Source organism: Xenopus laevis, chromosome 8L (genome assembly GCF_017654675.1).
Source record: "Xenopus laevis strain J_2021 chromosome 8L, Xenopus_laevis_v10.1, whole genome shotgun sequence".
NCBI lineage: Eukaryota > Metazoa > Chordata > Amphibia > Anura > Pipidae > Xenopus > Xenopus laevis.
In genome coordinates, this window is record NC_054385.1 from 18,286,761 (window position 1) to 18,300,783 (window position 14,023).

General features: G+C 39.9%; 1 protein-coding gene across 5 annotated transcripts in view; it reads right to left on the reverse strand.

Annotated features, from left to right (window-relative positions):
- golga1.L (golgin A1 L homeolog) overlaps positions 1–12,340 on the reverse strand; it is a 30,402-nt gene extending 18,062 nt beyond the window's left edge. For 3 of the 5 annotated variants that reach the window (XM_041572503.1, XM_041572502.1, XM_018229569.2), the window contains exons 1-7: positions 12,204–12,338; positions 11,613–11,807; positions 7,213–7,497; positions 6,481–6,571; positions 2,166–2,240; positions 1,188–1,285; positions 411–443 (exon numbers count right to left, since the gene is read on the reverse strand). In XM_041572503.1, coding sequence (XP_041428437.1) covers positions 411–443; positions 1,188–1,285; positions 2,166–2,240; positions 6,481–6,571; positions 7,213–7,347 — 432 coding nt within the window. In that variant the 5' untranslated portion in view covers positions 7,348–7,497; positions 11,613–11,807; positions 12,204–12,338. Of the gene's footprint in view, positions 1–410; positions 444–1,187; positions 1,286–2,165; positions 2,241–6,480; positions 6,572–7,212; positions 7,498–11,612; positions 11,808–12,203 lie in introns of all 5 variants that reach the window. The other 2 variants (XM_018229570.2, XM_018229571.2) reach the window with 2 other exon arrangements.
- Between the last annotated feature and the right edge of the window lie 1,683 nt (positions 12,341–14,023).

The window sequence follows — 14,023 nt, forward strand, 5'->3', positions numbered from 1 at the left end:
TGACCTCAGTTAGCTGTAGTTAATAAACAAATTGCAATATACACAAGCTGCTGTTTCCGTTAAACCATTTTTATCTGCTTAAGTAGGAACAGTAAGCAAACTATAACGCTTCTCTGTCTTTAAATGTTAACTGGAAAACATTATTGCCTGCATTTCTTAGTCAAGAGGATGGTGAATGAGGGTAGCCTCAAATACATTGAGATTAAAAGCTCCCTGTGTGACATTAACCTAATAGAGTATGGGGGGAACCCACATAAACACTAAAAACTTGTCTACATCCAAATCTTGCAAAGCCATTTTGCTGCATCTCTAGAAAGACTGAAAGAAAACATGAATATATGATCACATTTATTTACATAGTTCAATATTTTTGGCACAGACGGCAGAAAAAAATCTTCCAAATGGATTACCTCTTCAAGATCAGCAAGCTTCTCCTTCCATTCCTAAAAGAGAATTGAAACAAGAAAAAAAGGAAGTCAATAGAGAGGAACTAGGATTGAAGAGGAAGAATGGTCAAAAAGAGTACAAAGGGCTACAAAAGGAAGAAAACAAATATGAATGAAGGGCAGACATTCCAAAGTTAACGGAAAAGAAAGCCTCCACCTGATGGCAACAAGGCACAGGGTTATAGTTTCCAAGTACAAAAGATCTAAACTAAATATGACACTGCTTGTATGAGTATCATACAATTCTGCATAGAGAATGGGAGAGTTGAAAGGGCAAACAGCGGATGCAAAAGGGGAAACACTGATGCAACAGATTTACAAAAATATGGCTAATAAATTTGTCACAAGAGGGGCGGGGCGAGCAGGCGCATCGTTTATAAAAGACGAACCCGGAAGACGCCATTTGACGGTGGCGGGCGGGGAAAGCAAAAGAAAGGCTCAACCCGCACCTCGAGGAAGATTGCGAGGTTGGCCCGCACCCGCCCGACCCGTGGATATCGGGCTGGCCCACACAGCACTATTACAGAGCATTTGTTTTCTAGATGGGGACAGCAACCCCCATATGAAATCTGGAAACAGTCAGAAGAATAAGGCAAATAATTTTTGAAAACTATAAAAAGAAAAAAAGTAAGACCAATAGAGAAGTTGCTTAGAATAAGCCATTCTATAACATACTAAAAGTTAACTTTAGCATTATATCCGTTATAGCTTCTATGTAAGTATTACATCTGCTGACCTTACCTGATCTTTTTTTTCAAGGGCCAGAGCAAATCCTTCAGCCATCTTCGCACGGTTGGATTGGTACTCCTCATTCTGCTCTTGGAATTTACGCATGGAGGCTACAAAGGAATGAGAATCATACCGCCTCAGAAGAATAAGGATTAGCAGCGCTGAGTAGGCAATAATGAGCAGTCTTGGGGCAGTTAAAAAGTTATTAATAGATATTGTTTTAACTTGTCAGTAAATCATCAGTTTGAGATTTGAGAGTGTATTAGTAAAAACACATGAACTGGAAACTGCGTGAGAATACATAATAATGTTCTGTGCAGCCTTTGCAGCTAAAGATGGCCATACACAGGCTGATAAAAGCTGCAGACGCTCCAGGCTTTGTCAGCAGAATATTCGCCTGTGTATGGAGGCATCCTGATGGCTCACCGAACTTATATCTGGCAGATATGTATTGGCCAGGTTCAGCCAAAGTCACACCTGGCGTACGGTCTGTTTCTCTCAACCTGTTTTGAAGGCAGGCGGAGAGAAGCAGATCCATTAAGACACATTTAGATTACTTTTCCCTTAATGAGGAAGGCCACTAAAAAATTTTGCATTTGTCATTAAATAACATGATTCAAACATGTCATTAAAGGTAGAAGACAAAATGGCCAACTAAAGAGCTGCAGTACAATATACTGTACTTAAATTATTAAAACACACAAAACAGATTAAGAAAAGAATGTAGGTTAACTAACAATAGCATTGTCTATCTCAAACATTAATTAATGTGTTAACTTTAAACAGGCATAGATTATGGTGAGCATTTTTTTCCATGCAACAAGAAAAATTAGCATTAGGCAATTACCTTAGATAGCCGAGTTAAATGTTATTTTTTTTACCAGAAAACCAAAGGGATGAAAATGAACAGATGTTAGTAACAGTATTACATGGAAGGTCGGATTTGGGGCATAGACAGGAAAAGTGACAACGGGTTGGATATATACGTACAATCCTGGTGTTTTTCTAATGCAACCTCAAGCTTGTCTTTCATCTTCTGTAGATTTCGGACTTGTTCTGCGTATTCTTTGAGAGGAGACGGACAGAATAGCGAGATAAAGGACAAGGTGGGAAAAGCAACAAGAGGACAACACAGAACCAACACAGAAGGGAAAAAATAAACAAACCATGAGTGGGAAAAATGACAGGGGAAACCACATCTCCGGCATTACAAAGTAGATAGTTACTAGGTGGCAAGTCTACTGGGGTGGACACTTCACAACAAGGAACATACATGGGTATGGATTTAAGGCTGCAAATGGATTCAGAACTAAACTTTTACGAAGCGATCTATGGGCTAATGTGACAAGTACACTGTTAGTCTGAGTACTAGTAACTGATGGAAGCTGCAATTGTTGGTCTGCTGTGTAGTAATCGTCGGTTACAAGATCTTTTGCAGTTGTCATTACGTATTCTCCCTGACCATTCCTCTGTGTTTCCTTCCAAATAGGAGTAGGTTTCCAAGAAGGACTATTAGCTAGAGATTGCAATAATAATAATTTCAGTGGTCCATTTCGAGAAAATAATAGCTGATGACCAGAAAAACTATGATGTAGCCAGATTCAGCAGTTCTGCAATAGCTTCTCTGAAATCTGGTCTCTTAAGCTGTCCATTCACATGTCACAATTGGTTTTGAAAATTTGAGAAGTGACACACCAAGCAGTATGTGGCTGCCTGAAAATCACTTAAAAAAGTTGCTTGGTACTCAACAATGATGCCCCAGGGAGCTTGTCTGCCAGCCTTACCCCTACCCACGTACAACACCCATTTATGAAATTCGTAATGAAAGGTGCGATTCCAATCCAATCCAAGTAGGGAGACAACAGTCCTTGCACAGAGGGATGCTCAGGGACAAATGACTCCCTTCATGCTAATGCAATGGATAATTTACCAAATAGTTGAGTGGCGATTTTTCCAGTTAGATTTGAAACAGTTTTATGCCCACTAGTTAATGGCTGGACGTTATTAAATGCCAAATCAGTCTACCAATGGGCTTTCAGATATGATGCGGTCATAGTTATACTGACAATTCTGTCACTGAAATCTGTTAAAAGTGAAAGAAATCTGGCTGCATTGATACTGACATGACAGAACAATAACCAGACCAATAGCTCCAACATCAGCTACTGTGTGCATTAAAGGGAACGTCAACCCCAAAAATATTTTTTTGCCTAATAAATGTAATTCTAAGTAAGCTTTCAATATACATTCAAAACACATTTTCTATGTTTTTTAAGTTATTTGTATATGTATTGCTATTGAAAGCAGTATTTGTCCGTGCCTTTATATTCTCTGCCCTGGTGGCTCAGACTGTTGATACAATGTAAGACAAGGCAGCTGATTAACAGACATGTCTTTGCTGGGGAACGAAGACCTCTGCAATGTTGTTTAAAATGTAACAACCAGGAGTTAAGCAAATTCGGCATTCAATAGTAATTGTTCTTGCAAATAACTTTAAAAGCACTGATATTTTTTAATACATTTATATTGGAAAGTTGCTTAAATTACATTTTCTTTCATTAGGCAAATTTTTATTTTGACTTGCCCTTTAAATCAGTTGAATAGTGCCCTTTGGGATCAGGAACAGTGGAGATAACCTTGAACCCAGCATCCTAAAACTTTCCTAAAAATTTCTCTCCAGAAGCTGGATAATTTAATTTTCTAAGTCTGGTCCTTGGGTTGCTATAATCGGCTGCTGGTTTACGTACCCAGAGTCTGAACTGTATGTCAAATGCGGCTTTCCAAAGGCTTGCTGGCACACCCAAGTGACTGAAAGCACAGCATCTTGTGCGTCCTCGCCAAACAAAACATGAAGCTCATGTAATATGTAAGAGGGTCCAATCCCAGACAATTACATCATTTGGGTGCATCAGTGATATCAATAACACACTGGTGTCTGGCAGGCAGTGTTTAATAGTCAATACAGGTTGCTTTGTATAATGGGGTCCGTTTACTAAAGCGTGGTAAAAATATGCGCACAAAATATAGACAAATTTGTCACCGAATATATTTTCACCAGTTTACTAACCTGCGGTAAATATAAATTTGCGAATTTTCTTGAGCAAAAATATGTTTTCGCCATTTATCGCATTTGCTGAAAATAACGCTACGTACACATTAATGCCCGGTTTACTAAACAGCCAAATGCACGAAAGACAAAATTAACGGCAGAATATTCACAAACTTTTACCGCCATCTATACAGTGGTGGTAATTTATTTTTTCGCCAGAAAATTCTCAAGGGGACAGGAAATATCCCATAACACCTTGTTTTACCCATCATTCTGATGTATTAAGATGTGGATTTACATGATGCATAGATGTTTGATTGGGTGAAATCTGTTTACTGTGTTGTTGATAAAGTTTAGCAGTTTTGAAGATACCTGGCCATGAATCATGCCATAGTAAACGATATAAAACAAGACTATTTTATAGCATAAATATTCGCAAACTTAATTTGTCGCCAGCAACTCGCAACTCGCTAAAATTACCGCTAACGTAAGCTGATTCGTTAACGTAGTTACCTCAAGTGATCGCAATGACTTCTGAGCGCATCGCTGTTTAGTAAATGATGTAGTCGATGTGAATATTCTGGCGGAAAAATATTCGCAGCGATAACATGCGGAAACTTAAAGTCAAATTTACCGCACTTTAGTAAACTGACCTTTATGAACCAAAAACATGGAGTTCACGGCATCTTTGTGCAGTGTTGCCACAAAAACTACATTTCCCATAAAAATGTAATTAGTGCTGATTATCAGGTATTCTGATATTGACCATACACTGGTGCAAATAGAAATTATACATCAAGGTGGTCCAACCTGCCAATTTGCAGTTAAGATAGTTAGATATTATATATTATAAACATTTCCTTCATTTGAGGAAAAAAGCTGCATGAAAGAGTCTATACACCAAAGGACATTAGTATCCATTTAGATTCTGAACAATGCTTCTACTTGTTATGTAAAGAAACAAGTAGGAGAACGCAATAAATATGCTGATGAAGGGGAAATAAAAATGCTTCCCCACTCAGTGTTGCTGCACCCAACCAGTGTCATATTAGCAACATTTTTACTGGTTAAATTCACTTTAACTATGTAACTAATTAACTTTAAATTTGACTTTAAGGGGTCCATTTACTTTGCTTGAGTTAAGAAATAGAATAAAAAAAACTCTGAATTTCAAATGTTTTTTTGGCTACTTCGACCATCGAATTGGCTACTTCAAATCGAACGATTTTTCGTTCGATCAAACTATTTGCGGTAAATCCTTCGACTTCGATATGTAAATCTGCCCCTATGTAAGTGTAAAACACAGACTGCTTTAAATTATATTTTACAAAACTATACTAGTGACAACTGATCATCTTGGGAAAAATTTATATCAGCGCTATATAGTTTGTATACATTTAATTTTTACTAATTATGGCTCCCAATTGTCCTTATTTAGGTGAGACAGTTATAAACACCAAAAAAGATGGGGATTACTAGAAAATGAGCTGGGTTCCAGGAAGATTTTGCTGAATGGTGGGCCACATCAGTATTTATAACAAACGTATTCTAAATTTAGTATATGCGTCTATTTATTTTATGTTCCTTTTATTTCATATGGCTGCCTCCAAGAATGGTATTTTACAACAAGGGCCGGTTTTTCTGCTCAAGTATTCATAGCATTTATAAAGTTCCTGAAGCTGCCTGAACAGTTCCGGGCAGGTTATACGAGTCAGCTCAGACTCACTGCAGTTTGCCTTCTATTTAACCCTGTGTGTGCCAGAGCATCTGCTGGGAAGATAAAAAGGTGTCTACTGCTAGTGCTTCAGAAGCTGCAGGGTTAAGACTTTTTAAAAATAATTTTACATAGTTTGTACAATAAGCCCTTTTAATTTCAAAGACAATATCCCTTTACAAGGCAAGTGTGGGGGACAGGCAGACCACATAAACAAGTGTTTATTCATCAACACAAGGACCATTTGGCAGGGACACTATGAGCAGACAGGAGATAGCTCACCACAGAAAAACTCTATTCTATTCATTCCTATGGGATTTTTAGAAGCGTTATTTCTCAAATGTGAACTATAAGTTTCAACCATTAATAAATACACATCCAAAAATTCCATATGAATAAATAGATAGTGGGTGAACTTTTTTAAAAAGAGCTCTAACTTCCATATTTTGATAAATTTGCCCCTCAGTAACAGGTGTGGCACCCATTATTTCTCAACTAGAACACAAAATTAAATGTTAAGCAAGACAGTGCTTGAGTGTTACCCATTAGCTTGGCTTCGAGGCGGCGGATCTGCTCGTTCTTCCTGGAGATCTGCGAGCAGAGGTCTTCCCTGGAGCTGCTACCATCTGAGGCCTAAAAAAACAGAAGAACATATGTTTTTATTAACTGTAAAATGTAACTGTAAAAATGTTTTAATTTTTTTTCATAATGGATGGATAAGGAATAATATCCATTTAAAAAATGTCCAGATTTGCGGAATTAGAAGGCTCCAGACTCCTTTAGATAGCAATAATATGTTTGCTTACTTGACTTGAAACTAGGGATGCACCGAATCCAGGATTCGGTTCGGGATTCAGCCAGAATTCTGCCTTTTTCAGCAGGATTCTTCCCTTCCCTAATTTGCATATGCAAATTAGGATTCTGACTTAGTTTGGTGTTCGGCCGAATCTTTCACGGAGGATTCGGGGGCTCGGCCGAATCCAAAAGAGTGGATTCGGTGCAGCCCTACTTGAAACGGATGTGTGTAACTTTTAGATTTGTGGATTCTACATCTATACAGTACACTGACATGAGGGATCCACAGATCTAATTTTCAGTCCAGACAAATCAGAGGTGGTCTAAGGTGACCATACATATAAGGGCAATAAGGTCAAAACCAACAGAGATGTCCAATAAAATCTGTACATGTAAAACCACCTTTAGTTTTCCAATTCATTATTAAGCATGAAACATGTGGGCTTATCTTACAAGAAAGAATTCAAACTGGAACTCACAAAGTCATCTCCTGAATCAGCACCCACTGATGTGATGGACTCCTTGCTGATAGTACGGGGGATTCGAGCAGCCCCACCAGGCCGTGGAGATACGGCTGCCTCCTCTGCAATTTTTTTCTTCAGCTTGGTGAACATGGCTTCCACCACTTTGTTCCCTAAGACTTTGTTAAGCGAGCCTTAAAACAGCAGGTATTAATAATCCTTTCCAGAGAGTGAGGGTTCAAACAAAAAAGTTCCAAAATGCTTCAGATCACCCCAGAATGCAAATTATATCCCATAATGCACCTGAAAAGGAATATATTGACATTTTATTAATCACGTAATCTAATCCAATGTGGAATGTAAAAGCAATACAGTTCATATGGTCAGTGGCCCTAAAACTAAAAGCAGAACAAATGAGTTGTTTGTATCACTCAATCTATTGAATGTATTGGGGACACCTGTTATGGGCTGGTAAAGCAGCAGCAGGTAAACCCCTGGGACAACATCATGGCTCCAGTGCTATCCTGTTATAGCTCAATGTACTGGGCCACACATTAGGGCCATGGGAACTGGATAGTGTGCATCAATTGCAGGTTGAGCATGGACTGAAAGAACAAAAAACTTGGTTGATTGTCAAACCACAGGAGGAGAGAAAAATAAAACAAATGAATAATGCATAGTCACTTGATTCTAGTGAGAAATGCAATGCTGAATGGTAGATTTAGACGAGTCCGGGTTCAGTTTAGGCAGTTGATGCGTAACCTGAGGGCTAGTGCTACACCATCATGGGCACAAAATTAAAAACTGAAACAAGAAGTAGAGCACAACAGATTCATGTTCTTGCCCTGAATGACATGCAAGTTGGTGATGTCTTTGTGCTACCAAGCAGAAAGAGACACAACTCTTTGCACAGAATGGTGCAAATTGAAAAATAAAAGTGTTTTGCACCTTTGTAAATGAGGCCTTGTATTTGTAAGAAATACTTTGCTTATTATTTCATTTCTAATTAACAACAGACAGTGTCTTTTTGCCTGTATAGAACATTCATTCGCTGCATTCCACTTAGCTTGTCTAGAATTTACTATTCATCAACAGAAGAGCACAATCTGTTTTTCAGAAAGATCACCTTTATTAATAAATGCAAATGTGCAGGGAACCAATGTTCTGTACATAGGTTACTAAAGGAGACAAGTCTGCTTAGTAAGTGTTTATATGTAGGCTGAGAACGAGATGATCAACTGGCCTCTGTTTACTCTCGGCCTGCTTTCACAGGCACTGCATCAGCCCGGGTGCAGTCACATGAAGCTGATTTCAGCACAAAAATATATATTAAAGGGGTGGTTCACCTTCAAACAACTAGTTGTTTTCAGATACATCACCAGAAATTAGGGATGCACAGAATCCAGGATTCGGTTCGGGATTCGGCCTTTTTCAGCAGGATTCGGCCGAATCCTTCTGCCCGGCAAAACCGAATCCTAATTTGCATATTCAAATTACGGGCAGGGAGGGAAATTGCGTGACTTTTTGTCACAAAACAGAAAAATTAAAACATGTTTTCCCCTTCCCATCCTTACTTTACATCTGAAAATTAGGATTTGGATTTGGTATTCGCCCTGAATCTTTCGCAAAGGATTCGGGGGTTCGGCTGAATCAAAAATAGTGGATACGGTGCATCCCTACCAGAAATAATGACTTTTTCCAATGACTTTCTATATTCTTTGTGTGACCGTTTTTCTAATAATAAGTGTAAAGTGTAATTTTTCACCTTCTGAAGCAGCTCTGAGAGGGGGGGTGTCGCCGACCCTGTAAACTGTTCTAAATTGATACATTTAGTTGATACATTTCTTATCTTTGTCTTTTTTTCTACAGGTAGCGGTTTGTTTGAATTGATACAATAGTTGCTAATGCTCCTGATATACTGCTGAGAAATGCATCACTGCATTTCACTATTGGACAGATGTTAAAGAACAAAAAAGTGTAAATCAGTGGGGGGTTAAAGAGGCTGTTCACTTTGAGTTAACTTTTAGTATGATGTAGAGAGTGATATTCTGAGACAATTTACAGTTGGCCATTTTCTATTATTTGTGGTTTTTAAGTTATTTAGCTTTTTATTCAGCAGCTCTCCAGTTTGCAATGCCTTCAATCTGGTTGGTAGGGCCCACATTATCCTACCAACCATGTATTGATTTTAATAAGATACTGGAATATGAATAGGAGAGGCTTGAATAGAAAAATCAGTAATAAAAAGTAGAAATAGCAATACATTTATAGCCTTACAGAGCATTTGTTTTTAGATGGGGTCAGTGACCTCCATTTGAAAGCTGGAAACAGTCAGAAGAGGAAGGCAAATACTTAAAAAACTATAGAAAATAAATAATGAAGACCGATTGAAAGTTGTTTAAAATATAAAACATGCTCAGAATTGAACCAACCCTTTCAGCAACCCTCTGTGATTATAACTGCTAACCTTAGGTCCTAGCTGGTGCTCCTCTTCACTAAAAAAAACACAATGACCTCGGGTATAAATCCTGTGAACACGGCACTGCCATTTTCTGTTAGTTTCCAAGTGGTCCCTTGGTGTTCCAGTTCCATACATAGAAGCAGTACGGTAACATTTACAACAGGTGTATTTCAAGAGTTGGAGGAAAAGTCTGGCATACCATTATTCAAACTAGTGATGCCTGACGCACTGAGAATGAATAAGACATTTCTATGATCAGAGCTGAAAATAGAAATGAGCTGAGAATGAAGCCCATGCATCACTAAATTTCAGACCCTCACCTGACCCACCATGCTAGGCAGAATTACAAGCAATAAATACACTCACAAGGCAAGCAGTGTTCGCAGAAGGATAATAAGCATTGCAGGGGCAACATGTACTATTGAACACTAGAGAAACACAGAAACTGATTGTAAGAGAAAAATGACTAATCTAATCCTCCACACAGTAGTAGGAGTTCAGATCCATTACATAAGGAAGCCTGACTGGCTCACATGCTGCTATGACAAGTAGTAATGACACTTTTTCCTGCCAATAGGAACGACTCAATGAAATCATAATGGGGAATGCTGTCGCTGTTAAAGCCAGACCAGCTGTTAGGGTTTTAATAACACAAACTGTCTGACGGGACAGAAACAAATGCACATGCCACACACACATACAAATCACAAACTAGTTTTTAATAACATAAGTCTTTCCATTCATGCCACCCGAACAGACAGCCATTCATTATTGTACTACAACTAGCAGCATCCATTGCTAGCCTTCGTTAAAAAAAAAATAGTCATTCTGGCTAACTCGCCTTATTGTGATCACTATACAAAGCGGAGACCTGGATGTTACCCTGATGCTTAGGGTTCTCTAGATCAATACAGAGGTTATCTGTCTTGTGTAAGAAACACTTAGAACTAGAAAATACATTTGCAACAACCTCTGTCTGCTCATCTTATTAACAATAGGTCCAGCCAATGGTAAAGTTTTTTCCCTTCATCCTTAAAAAAGTAACAACTAATCAGCTATTGCTCCTGTTTGATGAACTGGGGTAAAACTTGTGAAAGAAAAATTCTGATTGGTCGCTATGGCTAACTAACTCTGTAGTAAAATCACCATCAGAGCCCGTCTGCCTCATTAATTAATTTACAATAAAAAGCCGCACACCTCAACTAGTTCAATCTGTAGCCTTGGGTGTCCCAAAAAAAACTGCTCCCTTGTCCATATAGCAATATTTCAGATGACAGCACTCTTATCAAAAGCTTTTAGTAGAAGTTTCTGGGCACAGCTATTAATAAACCTTTTAAATAGTAAGTTCTGTAACCTGAAATATTTTCCTTTAACTTAGGCCAGCGGTTAGAGACATAAATACTTGACCCAAAAAGGCTTTAGAGGTCTATATGCCAGGTTTGCCATCACAAATACATAACAACCTAAAACTCTGGTACTTCTGCAGCCTTAGGGCACTATCAGAAGCATACCTCCCAACTGTCCCGTTTTGAGCGAGACAGTCCTGCTTTTGACAGCTCAAGTCCCGGATATGTACAGAGTTTCTCTTTGATCTGTGGCACTGAACTGCCATAAAAAGATACAAAGTTTCTAACTTAGTTGGCTCTTGGCAGAGAGCCCTGAATACATACTTATACTTTTGTAACTGTTTTAAATACTGTAATAACGCATAGAAACCACAAAAATGTGTTCAAACTTTCATAACCTGCCAAATGGACACGGTAATTAGGGGGTGTAGTCACAAAAATGGGCATGGTCAAATAAAAACTTGCATCGGCCAATATTTTTGTCCCTCTTTCTGTTTCCAAAATGTTGGGAGGTATGCAGAAGCATGAAAAGGTTTCAAAGTCCCAGTGTATTATCCTGGATGTTAGCTAGGGGCTACAGCAATGTCAGCGTATTAGTGTTTGAATCATACCTTTCAAAACTGAAAAATTCACAGTGCTGGAATCGCTGCAGGCCCACAATTCAGTTAGTCTCCCTCTTTAAAGCTGGCAATTCCTGTCCTGCTCAGCAGACCTGTGATGTCATGCCAGCACCTGTCAGGTGAGGTGGATTCCAATTGGTGGTTGGCTACAGCTGATGGCAGTGGTTGGCAACACACAGGAAGCAGCTGTGTAGACATGTGAGGTCAGAGGTCATATTCTGGGATGTACCACTTAGCACAGGGGAGTTTGCTGCACTTGTCTAACCTCACTGCAGTTCCTACTAGCACCAAACACAGGCCACAGCACTGACCCCAAAGTGATACAAAATGGATACATACAAGAAACAGGGAACATAAGACAAGGTCTCTGAATAAAGGGGGAGATAGAAGACAGAGCAACAGAGCAGAAGTGAAAGGGGCAGCCTTCTCTTACTCCTACACTCAGCTTGTTTTCTCTCACACTATCCCACTTGCTTTCATACAGGAGAAGGGGGCAGCCTATTGTATTACCCGTGTAGGCCCTCTTCCTCTAAATGTATAGAGCCCGAAAAGGGGGGGGAAGGTTTTAAATCGCATTTTTACCTCTTTCAAATGTAAAAAAAACATCAGAGCCGCAGAGAAATCCTCTTTGCTCCGTGGCTAGGATGAAACGAGAGCTGGGCGTGTTCTTTCATTATTCCACAGGAAGTGGTCATATCTGTGAGTGACACCTCAGCAGCACAAGCCACGCCCCTGTCTCTCAGCCTGTTCAAGCTGTAATCACATTGTTTCTAGTCATGGTCGTCAGTGGAGCTGCTGTAGCTTTCTTTAAACGCTATTTTAGAGAGCCTTTATTCTCTTTTAGCTGTCATTCACAGCTGTTTTACCTTCCTCTCATGGAACATGATAACATCCATTAAAGCACGCTATTATAGAGAGCCTGTATTCTCTTTTAGCTGTCATTCACAGCTGTTTTACCTTCCTCTCATGGAACATGACAACATCCATTAAAGCAGTAGCTCTTATAGTAGGTTGTAATCACAATTCCCTTCAACCTTAGATGAAGCAAACTGTGATTTGATCACAGCTGGAGGGCTGCCTGCCACCTATGTCTGGACTGAGAATCAAAATAGGCCCTGGCATTTCAGGTCTACAGAGGCACAAACACCCCTCACAGAGGCCCAAACAGCCCCCCCCCCCAGCCCATTAAATATAGTGTCTGTGACAACTTACAGCAGCCCCTCTGGCATTTGCCAGGACCCACAGATTGCCAGTCCGGGCCTGCCCCCCATGTAATATTAAAACAAGGTGACCCTTGTGATGTCCCGATCCATTCGATAACAGTGGGTCCAGCTTTTGGTATTGCCAGTCCTGCCACTTTGAGCCCCTGTTCTGGTGATGATTAGGTCACAATAATGGTAACCTGCACCTAGGGTTGCCGGTATTTTACCTGCGTGGCCGGTAAAAATGATGGTTGATCCCAATGTTATTAATAGGGAAAAAAGGTAAATATATCGGAAGGCCAGAAAAGGTGGTAGCCCTACCTGCACCAGAACCAATGGACCCTAAAGGTGGCCAAACACGAGTAGATTTAACCTGATGATATCGGTCCTTTAGAGAGATTTGGCAGCTTATCTGCCCATGTATGGGGTTTTCCAATGGGCCTGCTTGACTGATATCTGGGCAAAATCAACCAGATATCGATCAGGCAGGATTAATTTTCCCTTGCATTCGAGTCTTCTCCCCGTCTGGGCCCATTGCCATCGTTGTAATCCAATCGTTTGCCCTGCAATGCCCTGTAATCCAATTGATATCCCCCAGCCCAGGCATCCTCGCAAAACTAACGGATCTTATAATGTATGGCCACCTTAACTCTGAACTGAAACAAAACTTGCAGGTGGGGTAAGGGCCTGGCACTTGCATCACTAACAAGTAGAGCTTGATGAAAGGTAACAAGCAGGAGCTTAAGGCGACAGGTGTGGCATTACTCCCAACTGTCCCAGTTTTTGTGGGACAATCCTGATTTAACAACTTACTCCGCCGTCCTGGATCCTTATTGAAATGTACCGCATTGCAGTTTGATCTCCTTAAAAGCTGCACTGAACAAAAGCCTGAAAAAGTTTCACACACTTAATGAGATAAGGAGGCTTTTGGCCGCAGAATATGCAACACCTGCACTTAGATACATTTACGTATTGTAACTTAATACGAAGCAAGTCTCTTGGGGGGGGGGGGTTACCTTTATTAGCAAAACCATACTTACAAATACACCATGGCCCTAAGCAGGCCCGGACTGGCAATCTGTGGGTTCTGGCAAATGCCAGAGGGGCTGCTATAAGTTCCCATAGAAAGTCAGTATTTAGTGGGCTGGTGGAGGCTGTTTGGGTCTCTGTGGGGGCTAATTGGGCCTCTGTGTACCTGAA